A 22,094-nucleotide genomic window follows, 5' to 3' on the forward strand; every position below is an offset into this window, starting at 1 on the left:
AAGTAAAAATAACATCATAATTTAAGATAATAACAGCCAGTGAACATTTCCTATTTTTCAGCCAATTTACTAACCACTTTGCATAGATTATTTCATTCAATCCTTCCGATCTCAGAAGGGAGATACTTCTGTTACCGCCATTTTATAGATGAGCAAAACATAGGTGCAGAGAGATTACATAACTTGTTTTAGGTCAGCCAGCTAGTAAAGGATAGAGAAAGGATTAAAATTAGAGCGGGTTAATTCCAGAGTCTTTTAACTGGTATGTTTTAGTAACTCATAGGGAGCAGAGAAGGAAAAGCAGGATTAGTATTAATAGAAGCACGAGTATTAGCAGCACCTACAGCTACCACTGAATGAGTACTATTTTGTGCTCGGCACTCTGATAAGTGTGTATAACATGATCTAACACAATCTGATTGAACCCTAGGGAGAACTTGAGGAGGTAGATGTTCTCAGCCCAACTGAGCAGAAAAGGAACTTGGTTCAGTGATGTTGGTAATTTGTCTAAAGTCACACAGCTAGTAGGTGACAGAGCTGCATGAAAAGCCAGGTTAGCTTCAGGACCAGAGCTCTTAAACCACCCTGCTAGACTGTTTCAGTGTACAGCCAAATTCAATAATTCCAACAGTGGAACCAACAGAGAAATGCCTATTTTTACAAGCAAATTCTTGGGTCCTTTCACCAGAACTTCTAATTCAGAAAGTCATGGTTGGATCTATGAACCTAAACTTTTCAGAAGTTCCCTAGGTTATTTTTCATTTACAACCAGGTTTAGTAATCACTATAAAAATGTATACAAGTCTTGACTGCTTCTGGCAGGACTGCCAATCTGTGAGCATTAGTACACTTCTTGGTATAAGCACACATCTCCGCCTGAAGCTTGGTGTTGGCAGACGTGCCACAAAGACTCGTGATTTGAGAAACTTTTAAGGTAGGGGCTGGGAGGTTCATCTTCTTTGCTTTAGGAGAGTAAAATTACCTTTACAGGTAATTGGCCTAAATCACTCTTCTAGACAACCATTTCACTCTTTCTCTAAAATGTACACAGTAACATCAAACCAGTTCAGTGACTGAAGTTTCCTTACCTAAAACTCTTAATCTCTCGGCTCCTACAACCACTTCACTGTTATCTGCAGAGAAGAGCAATTTTCCAGAAACCGTCTTTACCTCGAACTTTTTGCCATAAGCTTCTACAGCTTTTGGACCTAGAAGGGGGAGAAAGAGAATATATTAGTCCCGTTGCGTTCAATTACAAAGAGCTTTTCACAGAACATATACATCTGACAAGATTGTGGTGGACTTTAATGTAAGTGGATTGGTTTTCAGAAGCCATCAGAAGCCAGCCGTGACAATCAGCCTCGTGACTCTAGCCATGCCTTGTCTATTACTTTTAATCATACGTTCTCTGGCTGTGATTTTAAAACCATCATGTCCTTCCTCCAAACTAATGCTTGAATGAGATTTCTCGCAGCTAACCACCAAATTACTGTCAAATACTTGTAGATTTTGGCTTGCATTTATGAAAGCACAGAAAACGCACCACCTCTTGAAGGGCTGGCATATCTTTGGCCAGCCTCAGCTGTTGGAAAGGGTACCTTTAAATTCAGCTGAAATCTATCTCACTTTTTTTACCTTTGACCCACTGGCTGGCTGCATTTGACACCAAACAAGTATATAAGTCATTTGCTGTTAGAAGGGGCTATAATATATTGTAATTAATTGCCTTGAAAGTTATTGACTCTTTCCAGATAGAATTTCACTCAATGAAAAGTAAATTTTAGAGGGTTTATCATATCATAAAAGATGCCATTCTTGCAGCTGGGGCTATAGAAGTGGCAAAAAGAAGATAAAGTCTCTGATCCCTTAGCACTTATCTGCTGATAGAGACAGACAAATAGACATTTAAACATGTACTAATAAATCAATCAGGAACCTGCAGAAAGTTTTAGGTACTATGGAAAAAGTAGAACAGGTTAGTGTGTTAGAATTCTTGAAAAAAAAAAAAAAATGGAGCTACCTAAATACCTGAAGTTCAGAAGGCTCCAAAAAGCTAGACCACAGAAATGCATCAGAATAACCTGCGGGTGTAAACATCCTCAATGATCCTCGCTAAGATCAAAAAGGAATTTACCTTTTGGTCTGGAAAGTCATATAGAAAAAAATTTGAGGGTAGAATCCAGAAACCTTATTATTTTTTCCAAAACTGCCCAGGAGATTCTGATACAACTGTTCCTCAGTATCTGTGAGGGAGTGGGTCCAGGATACCCCTTGGACATCGAAATCTATGGATGCTCAAGTCCCTTGTATAAAAAAGTGTGATAATTGCATGTAACCTATGCAGTCTCCTGTATACTTTAAATTATCTAATTACTTATGACACCTAATACAATATATGCTGTGTAAACAGTTGCAAATACAATATAAATGTGATGTAAACAGTCACCAGCATGGGGCAAATTCAAGTTTTGCTTTTTGGATCTTTCTGGATCTTTCTGGAATTTTTCCCAAGTATTTCTATCTGTAGTTGGTTGAATACAGGAATGTGGAACTCATGGATAAGGAGGGCCAACTGTATAGCATTTTTGTTTCCTTCTAATTATTTTTCAAGATAGTGTCACTTACTAGTAAAAAGTAGTAGTAAAAGGGCCCTGAGTGCCTTCCAGGCAAAGATCACTAGGAACACACTTGGAGCTGAACAAGTTGGGTTTTTAGCTCATTGCCGTGAGAGAGAACACATACTGTGGGGAACCATGGGGCTTCTCCATAAGAAGAAAGAACTTCTTACTGGATCTGGCCTTGTGATAGGTTATCTGGGGGCAGGGTTTAAAGGAGCAAGGTTTTGTTCCGGATTAGATGTTTTCAGGAACTGGGAGTAATTTTACAATTAGCATCTTAGTAAATCTTATCTAGAGTAGGGAAGACCAGAACAATGCTAAAACTGTAATGGGTAAACAAACAGCAGTCATTCATATTATAGGGGGATGGAGGGAAGCCTGATTATTCTTGTGGCTTGGATAAAAATTTCCATTTTTAATCTATGTTCAGACATGATCAGAGTTGTGTTTGCTTTTTGTTTTGTCTCCATTCTTCATGGCCACCAAGTGGCCTTGTCTGGTGTTGATGTTCTGTGAAGTTATGTTCACACAGAACACCAAGGCTTGGCTAATAGAGCCAAGCCAACCCCTGGATGTCTGGGGCCATGTTCCTCTTTGGCAAGACTATCACACTAAGAATCAGAAGACCAAAATTACGTCCCAACTCTCTCATTTTCTGGTAATGTGATTTTGGGCAAATCATTTGATCTTTCTGAACCTCATTTGCTGCATCTCCAAAATTGTGCTACTACCACTGATTCTATCTACCTCATAGAACGCTTATAAGGATTGGATTATACTGTGTTTATGAAAAGAACTTCGTAGGCGGGAAAGAGCTGTGAAATACAGGGGACTGCTCTTGCGACTGTCATCACCACTGGGATCATGACCATTGCCATTTTTCTAATGTGATAGTCACAACACACTGAAGTGAATGGTGACCATCCCTGAGTGAACTTCCTTCATTCGCATCATCAAGTCAATTCAGCAGACCTGATCTCTTGCCAGCATGTCCACGCTGGCCCTCTGAAAAAAAGAAGGACACTGGAAAGGCTCCCTAGTGAGTAGGGGATTGAAACAGCAGACAGAGCACACATTTCCAAATGGTATGGGACCTGGACATTGTCTTCTCTGACTGTCTTCATGCTGTATGTGAGAACAAGTGACAGCAAAGCCAAGGGCACCCTCAAGGTCACCAAGTGAGCCAATGGCAGCTCTGCATCTGGAACTGCACCCTCGGAACTGTTCCACAGCAGAAAAGGGATGTTTATTTGTCTGGAAAGGAAAACGAGGCTGGGGCAATTAGGAGAGGAACCTTTGGAGGATGACAGGAGTTAGGAAGCTGGAGACAAGGATGAGAGAGAGAGATCCTGAAAGAACAGACACGTACAGTGAGGGTTTGGGATTAGGTTGCTTAGGGAGGGCTAAGACGCTGCTGTCTTCTTGGTCACAACAAAACCTTCAATAAAATCTGTATTACTTGGCAATGCTTTGAGGTTATCTTTTCTTTTTAGGGGGAGACTGGAGATCAGGAGGTCTAGTGAATGAATGAATGAGTGAGTGAGTGATCTCAGGATGGGCATGGGGTAAGCACAGTGTGCCCACTCTGGGTCTGCTCAGATGTGGCTGTATGACTTGAGGACACAAATGCTTGGATTTGCTTTCATGGACTTGGGCGGCACCATGAGACATGCCCCTGAGGAGTCAGGAACACTGGCCTGTCTGTAAACTGAATTTACTCTGAACTTATGAATGGTGTGTGAGACGCAAGGGCATGGCACTGAACAAACCGCAGCCGTCAGAGAACACAAGACACAATTAAGTTCTCCTGCATTTCAGGCCTTCTCAGAACACAACATGGACTTGACCAAGGCCAGAACCATTTGGGTATATAAAGCTCCGTAGTTGATCGTTTTAGCCAAAATCCCACAGAGCAACTGCTTGCTCCATGGTGCAGATGGCTTGTCCTCGTGTTGATTTCACCTCGAGTTGCCAAAGCTCCTTGGAGGTGGTGAAATCTTAAAAAAAAAAAAAAAAGATTCTACAGAGAAAAATAAATGGAGCTCTTGGGGAATTCACTGTTCCTCTCAGGGATGGAAAAGAGGGTTATTTGTAACCTGAAACTAATCTTCAGTTAATCCCCTTCTGTGCACCATAGTCTATGTGTGAAGCACCTCCTTGATTAATCTCCTCCATCAGGATGCACCAGCCGTCTCCCAGTCCTGCCCCTGCCATGAATCTGGGAGCGAGGAGGACCCAGGGCCGGGCAGTCTCATTTCTTTCTTCATCTCCCTTGATCCTGGGGCCTTTCCCCACTCTGGCCAGATGCTGTATAAGACTTCTACAATCTTCCGCCTTGCAGGTCAGAGGGTCCCCTGTTTGGATTTACTGCTGAGATTATACTAAATCAGCAGCAGCGTGAGGCAAATATGCCTGTGTCGCCTGGCCTGGGAATTTAGCCATCATTTAAAACATTGTTTCATGTGAAAAGATTATCTGAATTGTTAACAGTGGAATTTCTTCTGGGCTTTTGAGACATTCATTAGGTAATAAGCAGGCGAACTCTTGAATCCGCAGGATTGCCTTTGTAAATCCGGCCGCTTAGGCGGCTGTAAGCATTTGCTGTCAGGTAAGTACAACGTCAAATATAACAGACCTTGGAGATCCTTTCTCCTGGAACTGCTCTGTGCTTTCTACAATGTGCGCCAATGTAAAAGGAGAGCCCTGAAGGGAAACTTTGGGGGTGATCATGCATGAGTCTATGTGCTGGGGATTCTATTTGAACATATGTACCATCCTCTCTAGAAGGCATCTTGAAAGGCTGCTGCCGGCTGGTGTCAGGATGGCTTTCTGCCCATCTTGTTTAATATTAGCTACCCTGTGCCTTATCTTAAGAGTTAGGGATGGTGTCTCAGCCCTGGTCAGGGGAGACAGAAAGAAGACTAGGAAAGAGAGGGGCAAGAGAGAGGAGAGAACAACAGAAGAGGAAAAGGAGAGAGGGAAAGAGGATAGAAGGGAGGAAAGAGGAGGAGGAAGAAAGAAGGGACAGAGAGAAAGAGAGGGAAGAGGCGAGAGATGGGGGAGGCAGAGGGAGACAAAGGGAGATGGAGAGAGGGGGAGGGAGGAGAGGGGTGAAGGGGGAGAAAAGGGGGAGCCAGAACAGAGAAGCAGAAGGAGGAGGTGGGGTTGGAGTGGGGAGGGGAGGAGGGAGAAGGAGGGGGAGAGAGACTGACTCTTTTCCTGAGTAATAGACATTTGCCCAGTTCCAGCTTTATCAAAACAAAATCTCTCAAGTCAACCAAATCTCCCACTGCAAATAAATGGCAAATGATCAACAGGCTAAATAAGTTCCTTTTGAACACGGGAATCTGGGAGCTGGAGGTCAGATTTATTTCCCTCCTGGAGGCAATTTTCACACATGCCGCTTAAATCATTGCTTACTGAAGCTGTTTATTTAATTATTTAGCATCGTGACTGTGGGCCAGATGTTAGAGAACCAAGCCGCCGAGCCTGGGGCGCGCCGGAATAGCATGTTTACGGATTCCGGGCTCTGCCGCAATGCTTCCTCCAGTGGGAGCCGGTCCAAGTCACCCACCAGCTGTGGCTCTCCAGACATCCACACCCTGCGTCGGGAGAGTAAGGCTCGTTCCCCAGCAAGACTCTGGGCACAAAGGCACCTGCCTCCCTATGGCATGTTGATGAGCAGAGCTCCAGATGTTTTAGTCCCAGTAATGTTTCTGGACATTTGGGCAACTGGCTTCTCAAAATGTCCGTCTGTACTCTTCTCTCTCAGCCCTGAAGCCAAACAAATGGCATCTTTTGTCTGGAAGGGTAACAATGCCATCCAGGCATACCCCCTTTCCCCTTCCACTGTGAGGGTGCATAACAGCTCCTGTTTACTGCTGCTCATAACTTACAGACGGGGCATTGGGTATACCACCCAGCATGTTACCATGACCATGAGGCCTGTGTTCATCCTTATGGTCATTATTATGAGTGAATAATCCTTGTTTAAATTTCAGGACTATGCAGCTTAAATCCCACTGGGTGTTTTCCATGGCTGTTAGGAGCAGATCTGCTCTATTAAAAGGAACCACACAAACATATTCAGTGGGGGTACATCTGCATCTGTCAGTTGAGCTAGGTTCAAAGTCAGCACGTACAGCAAATACGGCATGGATTCAAACTATCGTTACAAATCCCTTTTACAACCCATAAAGTATGATGTGCATGGTTTTGTGTATACTGGGCTCTCTCCCAATTAATCCAACACAGCCAGCTTTCCCTCCAGCACTGGAGCAAAGAGCTTCCGTGTGGTTGAGCACCAGCTGAAGCAGCTGGCTGGTGTTTAGCAGCCATGCGACATGAAAAATAGTTCATTCTTCCTCCCCACTCCCTAAACGAGTATCATCAGATTTGCATAAGTTAAATGTGCGTATAGGATGAGACTCTACCCTTGAATAGCATCATGGAACACATGCTTTGTTCTTTTCTCTGACACTGTAAAACGTGTGAGCAGATGTTCCTTTCTTTAGATACATCACATGTTGTTTCATTCAACCTTTCATTCCATGTTTTCTGAGTGCTTACCCTGGACCAGGCACTGCGAAGTTCTTTCTTTTCTTACCTGTTATCAGCTGAGTTAGTACTTTAGTCTGTTCGTTGAGGATGTTCACTGTAACATTTCTGGCAGATTTGAAGTACAGGGCATTACCCTGTAATAAGAAAATAAGAGAAACACATGAAAGTGGCAGCAGATTTCTGTTTGGTTTTTTTCCCCGTTACAGGTTATTACAAGATACTGAATATAGTTCCCTGTGCTGTACAGTGGGTCCTGCTGTTTATCTGTTTTATATATAGTGGCAGCAGATTTCTAAGCCAAAAAACTGTAATTCCACTCTCCAGGGGGCTGAGCTGATCTCAGCCAGGTTCTAACGGATGTATCGTTATTTGAAAATTCTAAATGTTTAATAATCCCCACATACCTGATAATTAATTGGCATTCAACCAGAATAGATTTTCCCCAAAGAGACACACAGATAGACACACTCAAAGGAGATTTTATACACCCCCCCCCCAAATTTGTTGAATCAAAGACAACAAGGGCACAGAGCCCTTCAGATCTTACTGTAGATGTTAGTTAGCTCTGGTACACAGAATGATCAGGAGCGAGTGATGATCTCCTAATTTCATGCTTTCTAGTTCACAATTTCTCCAAAGAACTATGCAGAGTCCTTAGCGGAGAGCAAAATGCTTGTGTAAAGCACCCCGGGTCTACCCCCCTGGCAGATCCGCCAGCTGTGAGAACCCAGGTGCTCCTCAGGACGATTGGAAATCTTTTTGTAGAGATGTTTGCCACACATGGATACAAAACCCGGGAGGTCCAGCATCTCCACGGAGGCCTCTGCCTCCCCTTTCTGTCTTCTCTTTCTCTAGACTTCTCTTCCTCCAGGCATCTTGTGTCTTCAACCCATCTCCTTTTTATCAAAAAGGGCACCTGATCCCTCTTTCACATGGTAGTAGACATTTCTGAGGATGACTCAGAACAGAGGCTGGCACACTTTTTCTATAATGGGCCTGAGAATAAATATTTTAGATTTTGTGGGGCATGTCTCTGTGTTAACGATTCAAAGCTGCTCTTTTAATGCAAACCAGCCATAGACGATACATAGACAAATGGGTATGACTGTATTCCAATAAAACTTTCTTTGTGGACAATGACATTTGAATTTCATATAATTTCAAACTTAATATAACCTTACTTTGTCATAAAATATTATTCTTCCTCCCTCCCCCCCCCCCCCCCCACCCCCAGCAATCATTTAAAAATGTAAGAACTATCTCAGTTTGCTGGCCAGATGAGAACAGGCAGAGGGCTGGGCTGGATGTAGCCCACAGGCTATATATAGTTTGCCAACCTCTGGCTTAGAAGTTCTTCCTTTCTTGGGGTAAACTAAAGCCAGAAACAAAAGGATGAGTCTCTGACGAAACATGTCAGTAACCAGATGGTTATTAGAAAAAAGAATGTGGGTAGTCATCCTTGTCTTTCCAAACCCCTGTTACCAGATGGCATATATCTGCCTGGAAATTCAGTAAAACCACTATGGACTGAGTCCCAAATACAGAAAAACCAGTGTCCCACAAGTCAGGAGGAAAACGAAGATAGGAAAGACCCTCCTCGCCTTCAAAGTCTTACTTTCTAATGGGGACACTGAAATGGCACAAACACCTACAACACCAGGTGGAGGACAGTAAGGGTGATTAGGGAGTGGCAGAGTGTGTGGGAACTTTCCTGAAGGGTGAGACTATTCCTGGCTTAAGGCTGTGGAGTGAGACGCAAAGGGGACGGTCACGCTTGAGCTAAACCTGGAACAGAATGTAGATAGGATTTTCCCCAGATGCAATGAAAAAACGAGAAAGGTTGTGGGCTGATTGTCTCATGTCCTTTTTCTTCTAACACTGGTGATTTGCCAGGAGGGCCCCTGCCCAGAGAAAGCTTGGGGACTGGGAAGTACTGCCGTTTAAAGGATTAATGACAGTTGAGCACGGCCAAGGGAGGATTGCAAGTTTACTGGAGGATATTTTACAATGCAAGTGGTTAAGAAAAATTGTCAGCAGCATTGACAATGAGCACAGAGTACCAAGGAGAGAGCAGAGGAGATGTCACAACAATGCTTTGGGGTAGAGGAAGTCAATGCCAATCTCTTCCCATAGACCCTGGAGTCAGGAGGACAATGAAGGCTGTAACACAGAAAGTGGGTAACTTTCTTTCTTCAACATGAGGAAGAAAGTAGAATGGGTGAAGTTCTAATGATCTATTTGAAGCCCCATTGACTCTCTTAGGTGTATGTTTTGCTTTGGCTAACTAATGGTTAGGGTCAAAGGGATATATTTCAAAACAAAGTGTTTTTGGTTTATCGAGCTAAAAAGTGAACTAAAGATTCCACTCAAGGCTTAAAACAATGAAATGTATTACTTTACGTGGAAATTCTAATAAAAATTACAGCAGGAATTGATCAAGTGATGTAAAAATCATAAAAAATAAACAGGTTACTGGTAAAAAAAAAAAAAACACAAAAAAGTCAAAAAAAAAGCCCTGGCGCTTCGCGGGCGCAGCACAGTGCCTGCATGTGGCAGAGTGGCAGGGCTGTGCTGACAGGCGGCTCAGGCCAAGGTCTGAGGAGGTTTTCACAAGTGGCGGGGGTGGGCGGGGGGTGACGGGGCAGCCGCCACCGGGGCATTTTCCACACACTGACGGTATACAGCCACGGTCCTTCTCACCCAAGGTTAACAGCTGAAATGGGTAACTGAACCACTCAAGCCCTGAGAAACCAGTTAGCCTTGGGTAAGAGCTCCTGTCCTTGTGTTGAGGAGAGAGGACATCTGCCACATCAGGGTCTGATTCACTGTGAGCTGCCCCTCCCCAACCCCACTACCACACTGGCTTGAAATGAAAACATTGCCTCATGAACAAGGGTTTTTTTGTTTTTTAATCGGATCAGGGAAGAAGAAATACATTGAATCTAATATTGACACAGGTTTTGTTTTTTTTTGTTTTTTTCCTGTCCATTAGGAAACAAATATTAACCTAAAATAGTTTCTTTGCCATTGCTTCTGGCAGTGCTTAACTGCGCTACTTCAGGCTTAAGAACAATTCAAGCAATGTGAGAATTCGGAACCTGGAAACTGCATAGGAGGATGTAGGTTTCTAGATGTTAATGTACTAGCTCTACACATATTGAGCAACCAGGCACTGCAGAGAGAGGGATGACCCGGAATCAGAGAACTGGATAAACTCCACGACCTTGAGCAAATCACTTAATTGCTCTGTGGTTCATTCTCTGCAACAGCAATATCAGCAGCAGCTCAGAGCTGACATAACTGAGCCCTCTCTCTACAAGCCACACACCCAGTAGAAGCCTTGGAGTCAAGCTACCTAGTTTCCAGTCTCCACTCTACCAGCTTTGAGTTGGGTGACTTTGGGCAAGTTACTTAAGTGTTCTAAGACTTATTTTCTTGATATGTGATGTTGCATATATTATTATTAAATTATTAAAATACACATCTTATTAAAATTATTAAATTATTTATGTAATTAACCCATTGGTCCAGTGCCAGGCGCACAGTAAGTTCTCCGTAGTTGGCAGGGTTAGGGGAGGGGGTGGACAGGGCAGGTTAGTGACAGAGGCAGGAGGAGGAGGGGGAAGGAGAGGAAATGGGGGGTGGGGGTGGCGGGGAGGGGCGGGGGAGAAGGAAGAAGGGACGGAGGGGAAAAAAATGACCTTTCTTTGTATTACCTAATCCTTACAACCCTGTGGACTAAGCCAGGGGTATCTTCTACATCCAACATTCTGTTTCCAGCTTTCAAAGGATCTCCCTTGAGTGGCCAGTTCACTACCACTATCTTCAAATGCATCTGCCTGCCCCTTAACATTCAAAAAATTCTCTTGAGGAAAAAAAAAAAATCTCCTAACGGCTTTGATCAAGGTTTACAGCAAGAGGTAAAATAAAGCCAGCCATTCCTTTTTATTGCTATGTCAAAATATTATACTTTAGCATTAATTGATCTATTACGCTGACACACTGGGAAATAGTCTTTGCTACATCAGAGTTTAAACAAAGAGCCTCATTCTAGCTGGGACACCTTGCTGTAGTCCTCCTATATACCTGATCACAGAAAGATTACCAGGAAAAAACCACGAACCGCCAGCTAACAAACTCTGAAGTGCCTCCCACAGCAGCTGGGTCAATGCCATTTTATTTGGCTCCCTGACTCGGCTTACTGAGGTTAAACCAGGAAATGGCAGCCAAGCAAAGCATCCCTGGGGTCTCTGTGGTATCAGAACCAGTAGGGGGCACACTTTCTCTCGGGTCTGGGGAGAAGCTACGTTCTGCTGTCTCAGCTACTTCTTTTTCCTGTCTCCCTCCCAATCGCCACTGCAGCCTCTGTGCCTGAGGAGGTTAATTTCTGCCGCAGGACAGCCTGCTGTGGGGCCAGTGACTTTCACTAACCGACCTCAAGGCAAGCATCCGAGGACAAAGGGCTCATGGGGAACCCGAGGGAGGCTCAGCCCTGCCGGACAGGCGGAAAGGGGTCTGGCAGACCTGAGGGTGCTGATAATTATCAGAACTCGGGACCTGGGCAAGTCAGCTCAGATCCTCCTGGACACTGAGTGAGGCTGTGTGGTACGTGAGGAAGGCGGGCATGCACCATCTCTCCCACTTCAGGGGAGCAGGACAGTCTACATCAGGACTCTCCCCAAACAACTAAAGCATGCAGCATTTGGATGGAGAACACCCAACACATCTGTTTCTCTACAGCAGAACATGCAGAACAGAATCACACCTTTTCTTTATGACTCAAGACCACTGCCATGAACATTATTTGTCCCACAATGCTTTCCAGGGGCTACTGTATGCATGTGGCTATTTGAACACTAAATGGTTCCATCATGCTGACATTTTAAAATTAGTGTATCTAATTTTTCAAAATGTATTATTTGTTTTTATATGAAGACAGTCCATATAAACATCAAATACTGCAAAACTATGTTGAAGAGCAGTTGTTCATACCTCTCACCACTGCAAGACCTTTCAACTTGGCAGGATTCTCCTTCAGGTACTTCCCTTCCCATGACCCAAAACATGCTTCGGTGCTCTCTCTTGATCGATCGACTTTAGACACTATCCACTGAATTTCTGCAGTGGTATGGACCCTTCCATACAGTTGTGGTCAAATCAATATTCAGAATCTACGTTATTATGGTTATACACACATTGTCCTCAGCGGAGCAAAGTCGTGTTCTCTAATTACATTTCCTTTTTCTTTCTTACACACTTTTTTTTCTTTTCATGGTCAATAAATGCTTCATTAAAAAACAATGCTTTATTTTCTACTTTTGTTTTTTTCCTCCTAATGTTGAATTCTTTTTCTTTAGGTTCTATTTTCCGGGAAATAACCTCAGCTTTAAGTTCCAATATTTCTGTTGATTTTAAAAAAAATTTTCTACTAGCATACTTATAATTTTCAAGAGCTTTTCCTTATTCTTTGAATCTTCCTTTTATACCATCCTTTCTTTGTTTGACTGACACACTACCCTCTCTTAGATGGGAATTAAAATGCTATTTGGAAGCTCTGTGTTTCTGGAAGGGTGAACCTTGCCATAGGGGATTAGGGAACTGGCTATATCAATGGAAAACCTCCAAATGTCAGTATCTGTGGGCAATCAGTACCTGTGGGCTAGTTTCATCAAAGAGGAATTCTCTAAACGCCTGCCAGGCAGGTGGTTGGTATAACTTTAGAAATCAGTTCTGATGCTGGAGGGAGAGAAGGCTGGGCATTTTGCTGTTCAGCGGACAGACTTTCAATTAAACCTGTTTTCAGTGCATCATTCCAGACTTCATCTGTGTCTAACAACCAGAGCCCAGAGTTATTCTGGTTATTAAACTTTCTTTTTTTTTGTAATTGAAGTACAATGTTGTGTTAGTTTCTGGTGTATGGCAAACTGATTCATTTATATGTATGTGCATACATATGTGTGTGCGTGTGTTTTCTTTTTCACATTCTTTTCCATTATAGTTTATTACAAGATATTGAACATAGTTCCCTGTGCTATACAGTAGGAGCTTGTTGTTTATCTGTTACATATATAGTAGTTTGTATCTGCTGATCTCAGACTCCTCATTTATCCCTCCCCCACCCCCTCTTCCTTTTGGTAACCGTAAGTTTGTTTTCTATGTCCGTGAGTCTGTTTCTGTTTTGTAAACAAGTTCATTTGTGTTATTCTTACATTCCACATGTAAGTGATATCATATGGTATTTGTCTTTTTCTGTCTTGACTTACTTCACTTAGTATGATAACCTCCAGGTCCATCCATGTTGCTGCAAATGGCATTACTTCATTCTTTTTTATGGCTGAGTAGTATTTCATTGTATATATACCACAATGTCTTTATCCATTCCCCTGTCCATGGACATTTAGGTTTCTTCCATGTCTTGGCTATTGTATTTGTTTTTTGAAATTATTTCTTTTTCTTTTTTTTTTTTGGCAGCATTGGGTCTTCATTGCTGCACCTGAGCTTTCTGTAGTTATGGTGAGCAGAGGCTACTCTTCATTGAGGCACGTGGGCGTCTCATTGTGGTGGCTTCTCTTGTTGCAGAGCACGTACTCTAGGTGTTTGGGCTTTCAGTAGCTGCAGCATATGGGCTCAGCAGTTGTGGCACTTGGGCTCTAGAATACAGGCTCAGTAGTTGTGGCGCATAGACTTAGTTGCTCCACAGCATGTGGGAATCTTCCCGACCAGGGATCGAACATGTGTCCCCTGCATTGGCAGGCAGGTTCTTAACCACTGTGCCACCAGGGAATTCCCTTGGCTATTGTAAATAGTGCTGCTATGAACACAGGAGTGTATGCATCTTTTGAATTAGAGTTTTCTCTGGATATCTGCCCAGGAGCAGAATTGCGGGATCATATGGCAACTCTATTTTCAGTTTTTTAAGGAACCTCCATACTGTTTTCCAGAGTGACTGCACCAATTTACATTTCTACCAACAGTGTAGGAGGGTTCCCTTTTCTCCACACCCTCTCCAGCATTTGTTATTTGTAGACTTATTAATGTTAGCCATTCTGACCAGTGTGAGGCGATATTTCATTGTGGTTTTGATTTGCATTTCTCTAATAATTAGCGATGTTGAGCATATTTTCATGTGCCTCTTGGCCATCTGTATATTTTCTTTGGAGACATATCTATTTAGGTTTTCTGCCCATTTCTTGATTGGGTTTTTTTTTGCTACTGAATTGTACAAGCTGTTTGTATACTTTGAAGATCAAGCTTTTGTTGGTTGCATCATTTGCAAACATTTTCTCCCATTCTGTAGATTGTCTTTTCATATTGTTTATGGTTTCCTTTGCTGTTCAAAGGCTTATAAGTTTAATTAGGTCCCTTTTGTTTATTTTTCATTTTATTTTTATTGCCTTGGGAAACTGACCTAAGAAAACATTGCTGCAGTTTACGTCAGAAATTGTTTTGCCTATGTTCTCTTCTAGGAGTTTTATGTCATCATGTCTTATATTTCAGTCTTTAAGCCATTTTGAATTTATTTTTGTATACAGTGTGAGGGAAATTCTAACTTCATTGATTTACATGCAGCTGTCTGTCCCAACACCACTTGCTGAAGAGACTGTCTTTTCTCAATTGCATATTCTTGCCTCCTTTGTTGAACATTAATTCACCATAAATGTGTGGGTTTATTTCTGGGCTCTCTGATCTGTTCCATTGATTCATATGTCTGTTTTTGTGTCAACACCTGCTGTTTTGATTACTGTAGCTCTGTAGTATTGTCCGAAATCTGGGAGAGTTGTGCTTCCTGCTTTGTTCTTTTTCCTTAGGATTGTTTTGGCAATTCTGGGTTTTTTATGGTTCCATATAAATTTTAGGATTATTTGTTCTAGTTCTGTGAAAAATGTCCTGAGTAATTTGACAGGGATCACTTTAAGTCTGTAGATTGCTTTAGGTAGTATGACTATTTTAACAATATTAATTTCTCCAATTCCAGAACATGGGATATATTTTCATTTCTTTGAATCACCTTCAGTTTGCTTTATCAATGTTTTATATTCTCAGTGTATAACTCATTCAATTCCTTGGTCAGGTTTATTCCTTTTTTTTTTTTAATGTCATTTTAAAAGGGATTTTTTTTTTCTTTCTCTTTCTGATATTTCATTGTTAGTGCAAAGATATGCAACAGATTCCTTTATGTTAATCTTGTATCCTGCTACCTTGCTGAACTCAGTTATCAATTTTAGTAGTTGATATGTCCCCTCTATACCCACTTTGGTAAGAGTTTTTATCATAAATGAATATTGAAATTTTTCAAATGCTCTTCCTGCACCTACTGAGTTGATCAGGTGATTTTTGTCTTCTCTTTTGTTGATAAAGTGTGTCACATTGATTGATTTGCATAGGTTGAACTATCCCTGTGACCCTGGGATGAATCCAACTTGATTGTAGTGCATAATCTTTTTTATGTGTTGTTGGATTTGGTTGCTAATATTTTGTTGATAATTTTTGCATCTATATTTATCAAAGATATTTGCCTCTACTTTTCTTTTTTGTAGTGTCTTTGGTTTTGGTTCCAGGATAATGGTGGCTTCATAGAATGACTTTGGGAGTGCTCCCTCCTCTTCAATCTTTTGGAAGAGTTTGAGAAGGATTGATGTAAGTTTTTCCCCAGTGAAGCCATCTGGTCCTGGACTTTTGTTTGCAGGAAATTTTTGTTTTTTCACTTCTAGTCATCAATCTGTTCAAATTACCTATTTCTTTTTTATTTAGTTTTGATGAATTGTATGTTTCTGGAAACGTGCCCATTTCTTCTAGGTTGTCAAACCCATTAGCATAAAATTGATCATAATATTCTCTTACAGTTGTTTTTGTTTGTTTTTTGGGTTTTTTTTTCCTTTTCTTGGTATTTGTTGTTATTAGTTGTTATTTCTCCTCTTTCATTTCTTATTGTATTTATTTGGGTTCTCTCTCTTTTCTTCTTGGGGAGCCTGGCCAGAGGTTTGTTGATTTTGTTTACTCCTTCAAAAAAAACCAGCTCTTGGTTTTACTGAATTTTTTTTTTCTGTTTTTTAAAAAATCTCTATTTCATTTATTTCCTCTCTGATCTTTATCATTTCCTTCCTTCTACTGACTTTAGGTTTTGCTTGTTGTTCTTCTTTTAATTCTTTTAGGAGGTTGGTTAGGTTGTTTGAGATTTTTCTTGCTTTTTGAGGAAGGCCTGTATCATTATGAATTTCCCTCATAGGACTGTTTTTGCTGCATCCCATAGATTTTGTGTGGTTGTGTTTTCATTGTTGTTTGTCTCAAGGTATTTTTTAATTTCCTCTTTGATTTCTTCATTGACCCATTGGGTTTTTAGTAGCATGTTGTTTAGTCTCTAAATAATCTTTTTTTTTTTTCTCACTTCTTTTTCTGTGGTTGATTTCTAGTTTCATGCCATTGTGGTCAGAAAAGATGCTTGAAACAATTTCTATTCTCTTAAATTTTTTGAGGCTTGTTTTTTTGTCCTAGTATGTAATCTATCATAGAGAATGTGCCATGTGCACTTGAAAAGAATATGTATTATGGGTTTTTTTAAAAACTATAATGTCCCAAAAATATAAATTAAGTCTAACTGTTTCATTGTGTCATTTAGGATCTCTGCTGCCTTACTGATTTTCTGTCTAGAAGATTTCTCCATTGATGTGAGTGGGGTGTTAAAGTCTCCTACTGTTATTATATTCCCATCAATTTCTGCTTTTTTGTTTGTTATTATTTGTTTTATGTATATAGGTGCTCCTATATTGGGTACTGTATGTTAATGAGTGTAATATCCTATTCTTGTATTGATTCTTTTATCATTATATAGTGTCCTTCTTTATCTTTCTTTATGGTCTTTATTTTAAAGTTTATTTTGTCTGATATGAGTATTATTACCCCTGCTTTCTTGTCATTTCCATTTGCATGAAATATCTTTTTCCATCCCCTCACTTTCAATCTATGTGTGTTCTTTGCCCTAAAATAGGTCTCCTGCAGACAGCATATTATCATCCAGTCTCCCACTTTATGTCTTTTGATTGGATCATCTAGGCCATTGACATTTAAGGTAATTATTGACAGGTATGTATTTATTGCCATTTTAAACCCTGTTTTCCAGTTGACTTTGTATTTCTTCTTTGTCCCTTTCTTTTTCTTTTTGTTTTTCCTTTTGTGGTTTGATGGTTTTCTTTTGACTTTTCTTGACTTTCCAAGAAAAGTATCATGCTTGACTTCCCTTTTTGTTTTCTGTGAATCTGTTGTACATGTTTGATTTGTGGTTACCCTCCTTTTCAAGTATGTTAACCCATTATTATTGAATATATTTACTTGCTTTAGACCTGTAGTTATATAGGCTCAAACATATTTTTCTAAAAATCTATATTTTCTTACTACCCTCCCCAACATTTTATGATTTACATCTTCATGTTTATCCTTTTGCTGTTCATTGTAGTTTTCATCACTTTCACAAAAAAAAATTTTTTTTAATCTACGTACTGGCTTATTTAGGTGATTGATTTTCCAATTGCGATTTTCTCTCTCCTGTAGATTTTTGCCTCCTTTCTATTTAGAGAAGGCTTTTCAATACTTTTGGATGGTTTTAACTTTCTAGATAACCATCCCCCTATCTTCTGCTTGGCTGGGAAGAGCTACTTCCTAGCTGGGTCAATTGGGGATGGGATCTGGGTACAATGCTGAATTTAATTGGTCTTTATGCAGAGTTTTCAACCAGTCCTTTCTGTCAGCCTCACTCCAGAGTGCATCATGACTATTGTCAGCCCTGGGCACTGCCCCTTAAGTGCTTTGTGGAGAAGTAACCCTGTTCCACTCATTCTGGACAGTGGCCCTCAATTCTTCAGGGACATCTAGTTCCTGAGCCTTTCCAGGGCTCTGTACCATAGATCATCTCCCTCTGTTTATTTATTTATATCACTTCCTTCATTGCACATTTGTAGATTCCAGCTCTGCCAGGTCAGTCCCCTCTCACTGACCCACTTTTCATCAGCCCTTTCCATCATTTTTTCTCTATGACCATGTAAGTTTATTCCTTTTTAGTTTTCTTCTCCATTTACTGTCTTTCTGAGTGCGGTTTCTGAATGAAGCAGAGACTTATCATACCTCACTGCTATCAATCTGTCTATCTCTAGAGCCACCTCTTATTTCTGCCTTCCTAAGTGGAAAAAGCAAGTTACACTTGTGTGTAAGTCAAGAGCAAGCAGTGTCTGGTTCAGGACCCAAGAGCCTCTCTTAAGCATTTTATATATACTGAGTGTCTAGAACATGTTATATACTGTCCTCGGCCCTGAGGAATAGGAAAGATACAACATTTGTGTTGGAGAAGCTCCTTACCCAGCAGGAGACTGAGTCAATGGAAAATAACCATGACAACAATGCAATATTCCTTCCACTGAGATCTATGCTCTCCTGGTATGAAGGGCACAGATTTTAATATTTGATGCCAGCCATATCAACACAGTCTGTTCTGAAGTTACTTATCTTCATAATCCTATTTGGTAGTGCATTTTCTTTGCCCTCTCAGGAGCTAAAAATCTGATCTGGGAATGTAGATAAAGAGAGAAAACCCCAAGACAGCACATAAACAACTTCCACATTCAGGGAAGGCTTTCAACTCTCAGTGGGAATGAAGTTTAGAGAAGGAAGGAATCAGCATGGCTAGAATCCTGAGGCATCTTCCCAGGGGAGAATTTCGCTGGCTTCTGCCTTATCCTCTTAATAAAAAGGGACAGCATTTCACAATAGCATAGTTTCCACCCAGTGTTGACTTATAACACAGGGGAGACTGGCCTGTGGAGTAACAGTTCAAAGTGTGAACTTTGGAGTCAGATTTGGGCTTGAACCATAACTCTACTTTTACTAACTGTGTGGCATTGGGTAAATCATTTATACTCTTTGAGCCTTAATTTCTATATTTACAAAATGAAGTTAAAGCCTACCTAATGGTGTTGACATGAGGATTTAAAAATACAGTATATGTCAAGGGTCTAGCACAGTGGCTACAAAATACTACATAAACTATAACAAGGAAACAGACAAAACCTACAGTAGGAAGGCTTCTTGGAAAACAGCTGATTCTAGGACAGGGGGAAGAAATATGAAAGATGTGCCTGGAACATTTTGCAGTGCCAGAAAGGAAGGAAGTGCTCAAAAACAAATAATAAAACAAATAGAAAAACACCCCACAATTATGGGGAAGCATGTCAAAGGGACACAGGAGACAAACTTACAGAGTTCCCAATGACCAAGCTGGAACACTGTGAACAACAAAATAAATACTGTACCATTGAATTATAACCCAAGGCATAACATAAATATCCATGAATCCATTCTGATATAAATGATTAAATAGATAAATGGGAGAGAAAAAACAAATCTCCTATGTAGAATATTTCTGAAAAATTTTCATAGTTAATTCCCTACTCCTTAAAGATGGATAGCACATAGTGACTTCCTTTCAAAGAATACAGCATGAAATAGGGAATAGGAACTTCACAGTGGAGAAATCTGACAAACACCACTTCAGCCAGGTGGTAAAGGTCAACATTAACAGTGATAAGTCATGTTGATAGTATGCATCTTTGATATATGTGAAGAGAGGGACACTTTACCTCTGTGGTCTTCCTCTTCAAAACCCATTACCCCCATCCAATCATGAGAAAAACATCAGACAAATCTTAACTGAGGGTCATTTTGCAAAACACCTGACCAGTACTCCTCAAAATGGTAAGCGCATCAAAAGCGAGGAAAGTCTGAGAAACCATTATAGACAAGTAGAACCTAAAGAAACATGACAAATAAACATAATGTGGTATCCTGGAGGAGATCCTTGGATATTAAAAGGCCATTACATAAAAAATAAGAAAATCTGAAAAAAGGATATATCTGCATACTAATGTATCAATATTGGTTCATTAACTGTGACAAAAGTACCATACTAATTTTATATACTAGTAACAGGGTATATAAGAATGCGCCACATGATCTTTACAATTTTTCTGTATATATAAAACTACTGGAAAAAAATTTAAGTGTTTATTTGGAAAGCGATATTAGGCTGCCAAATTTCAAGATCTAGAACTTGGAAGAGACCTCAGAAAGGCACTCAACTCTGAGAAGGCAGGAAGCTTAATACATCATGGACATGTGATTTCACTCTTGGGTGGACCATGTTATCAGAAAATTCTCCTCTAAACAAATTTATTTCCATGAGATTTTCTCTTTAGGAATACCAAAATAAACAATAGTGGATGGGCATCTCACAGCCAGTTGTCTACCCAGGGCACTTTATACACTATCATTCTCCCCTGGTCAGCTTATAGAAAACAGGGTAATCAGAAGTTGCCAGCTTCTTTGTGGTAGGAATCACAGTGTATTGGCTGCAGTGATCAATGTTCACTAAACAATATTCTTTTTTTTTAATTGAAGTATAGTTCATTGTGGGAAGACATTCTGGAACCTTTTTGAAGCATTGAAAGTGTTGAAGTATGTGGGCCGAGCGATGGGATTCAGAATGTCCTGCTTGAGCAGTGGAGGAGCTGAGGGTGCGGGGCGTGGAGACTAATATCACCCTGTTTGGTCCTGAGGGATGGCTGGTTAGCCAAAGACGGGTAAGATTCCTCAGAGGAGGAACAACCTAAGACAGGCACAGCCGCAGAGGGGCCAACAGGGGTGGTGCATAGAGCCTTCCTTATATCACCGTGTTTGGCCCTAGAGGATGACTGGTTAGCCAGAGACGGGTAAGATTCCTCAAGGGAGGAACAACCTAAGACAGGCACAGTTGCAGAGGGGCCAACACGGGTGGGGCACAGACCCCTAATATCTGAGAGAGGTCTCCTGCCTCCAGGGCTGTTTTGCTCTCCACCCCCAGCTCAAATCCACACCTGCTCAACTCGGACCCAGAAAGTAAACAAAGATAATTGCCTCAGTCATGTGAGGCCTTTGATTGTTTATGAGTGTAACCTGAGAATGTTAGCCCACGAACTCAATAAAAGCAGCCTGGGATGAGTCAGTGGGGCTCTTGATCCGAGAGGTCTTGAGCCCCCCGGTCCCACTTTTCTCTTCAGTCTGTGTCTGTGTCTTCTTCAAGCTTGCGGCACCCGTCACTCGCCTCGAGTCGCCGAGCTGGTCTCGGCAGTTCATTTACAATGTTGTGTTAATTTCTGCTGTATAGCAAAGTGATTCAGTTATACGCATACATACATTCTTTTTATATTCATCTCCACTATGGTTTACCACAGGATACTGAATACAGTTCTCTATGCTATATAGTAGGACTTTATTGTTTATCCATTCTATATATATCAGTTTGCATGTGCTAACCTTAAACTCCCAATCCTTCCCTCCCCTACCCACTTTGGCAACCACAAGTCTGTTCTCTCTGTGAGTTTGTTTCTAATACTAACTCTTGATATGAGTAGAAAAATCAAACTGATACAAACTTATAGTTGTCATTAAAATCATCCCAAAAGGGAGTTTGTAAGTTTACCCTCAGCAAGCATCAAATGTCTCCATTATCATTATTATTTTAAATAGGATTCTTTAGTTGTCCCTGAATTGATCCTTTCAAAAACGTGACAAGTATGTAAAAACAATACTATTGTATGGTTATTTGTACTTTACTTTGGAATATCTTTTTATAATGGTACTTGGGTGGATTTCTATTGCTTTGAAAAAGTTTTCCAGTCATGAATACACTGCAAAGTACTTAACTCAAACTAAGCTGGGAACTGGTCCAGTTTTTCCATCACCGCATTCCTATTCAGATTCCTATTCTCCACGATGTGCCCAAATTTGGGTCCATTTAGGTCTCTCTAGATATGTAAGTTAGTTGAGCTGCTTTCAATAATTCTTTTGAGGTGTCATGTTAGCATGTCAAAACTGGAAGGGAGGACTTCCCTGGTG

The 22,094-nt window shown here is 40.9% G+C and overlaps 1 protein-coding gene across 1 annotated transcript in view; it reads right to left on the reverse strand.

Moving 5' to 3' along the window:
- SGCD (sarcoglycan delta) overlaps positions 1 to 22,094 on the reverse strand; it is a 415,004-nt gene that overhangs the window by 149,218 nt on the left and 243,692 nt on the right. Inside the window, exons 4-5 of the mRNA XM_057730163.1 lie at positions 7,225 to 7,312; positions 1,089 to 1,208 (exon numbers count right to left, since the gene is read on the reverse strand). Of these exons, the coding sequence (XP_057586146.1) occupies positions 1,089 to 1,208; positions 7,225 to 7,312 (208 nt within the window). The remainder of the gene's footprint in view (positions 1 to 1,088; positions 1,209 to 7,224; positions 7,313 to 22,094) is intronic.

The sequence above is a fragment of the Hippopotamus amphibius genome, chromosome 1 (assembly GCF_030028045.1).
Source record: "Hippopotamus amphibius kiboko isolate mHipAmp2 chromosome 1, mHipAmp2.hap2, whole genome shotgun sequence".
Lineage (NCBI taxonomy): Eukaryota > Metazoa > Chordata > Mammalia > Artiodactyla > Hippopotamidae > Hippopotamus > Hippopotamus amphibius.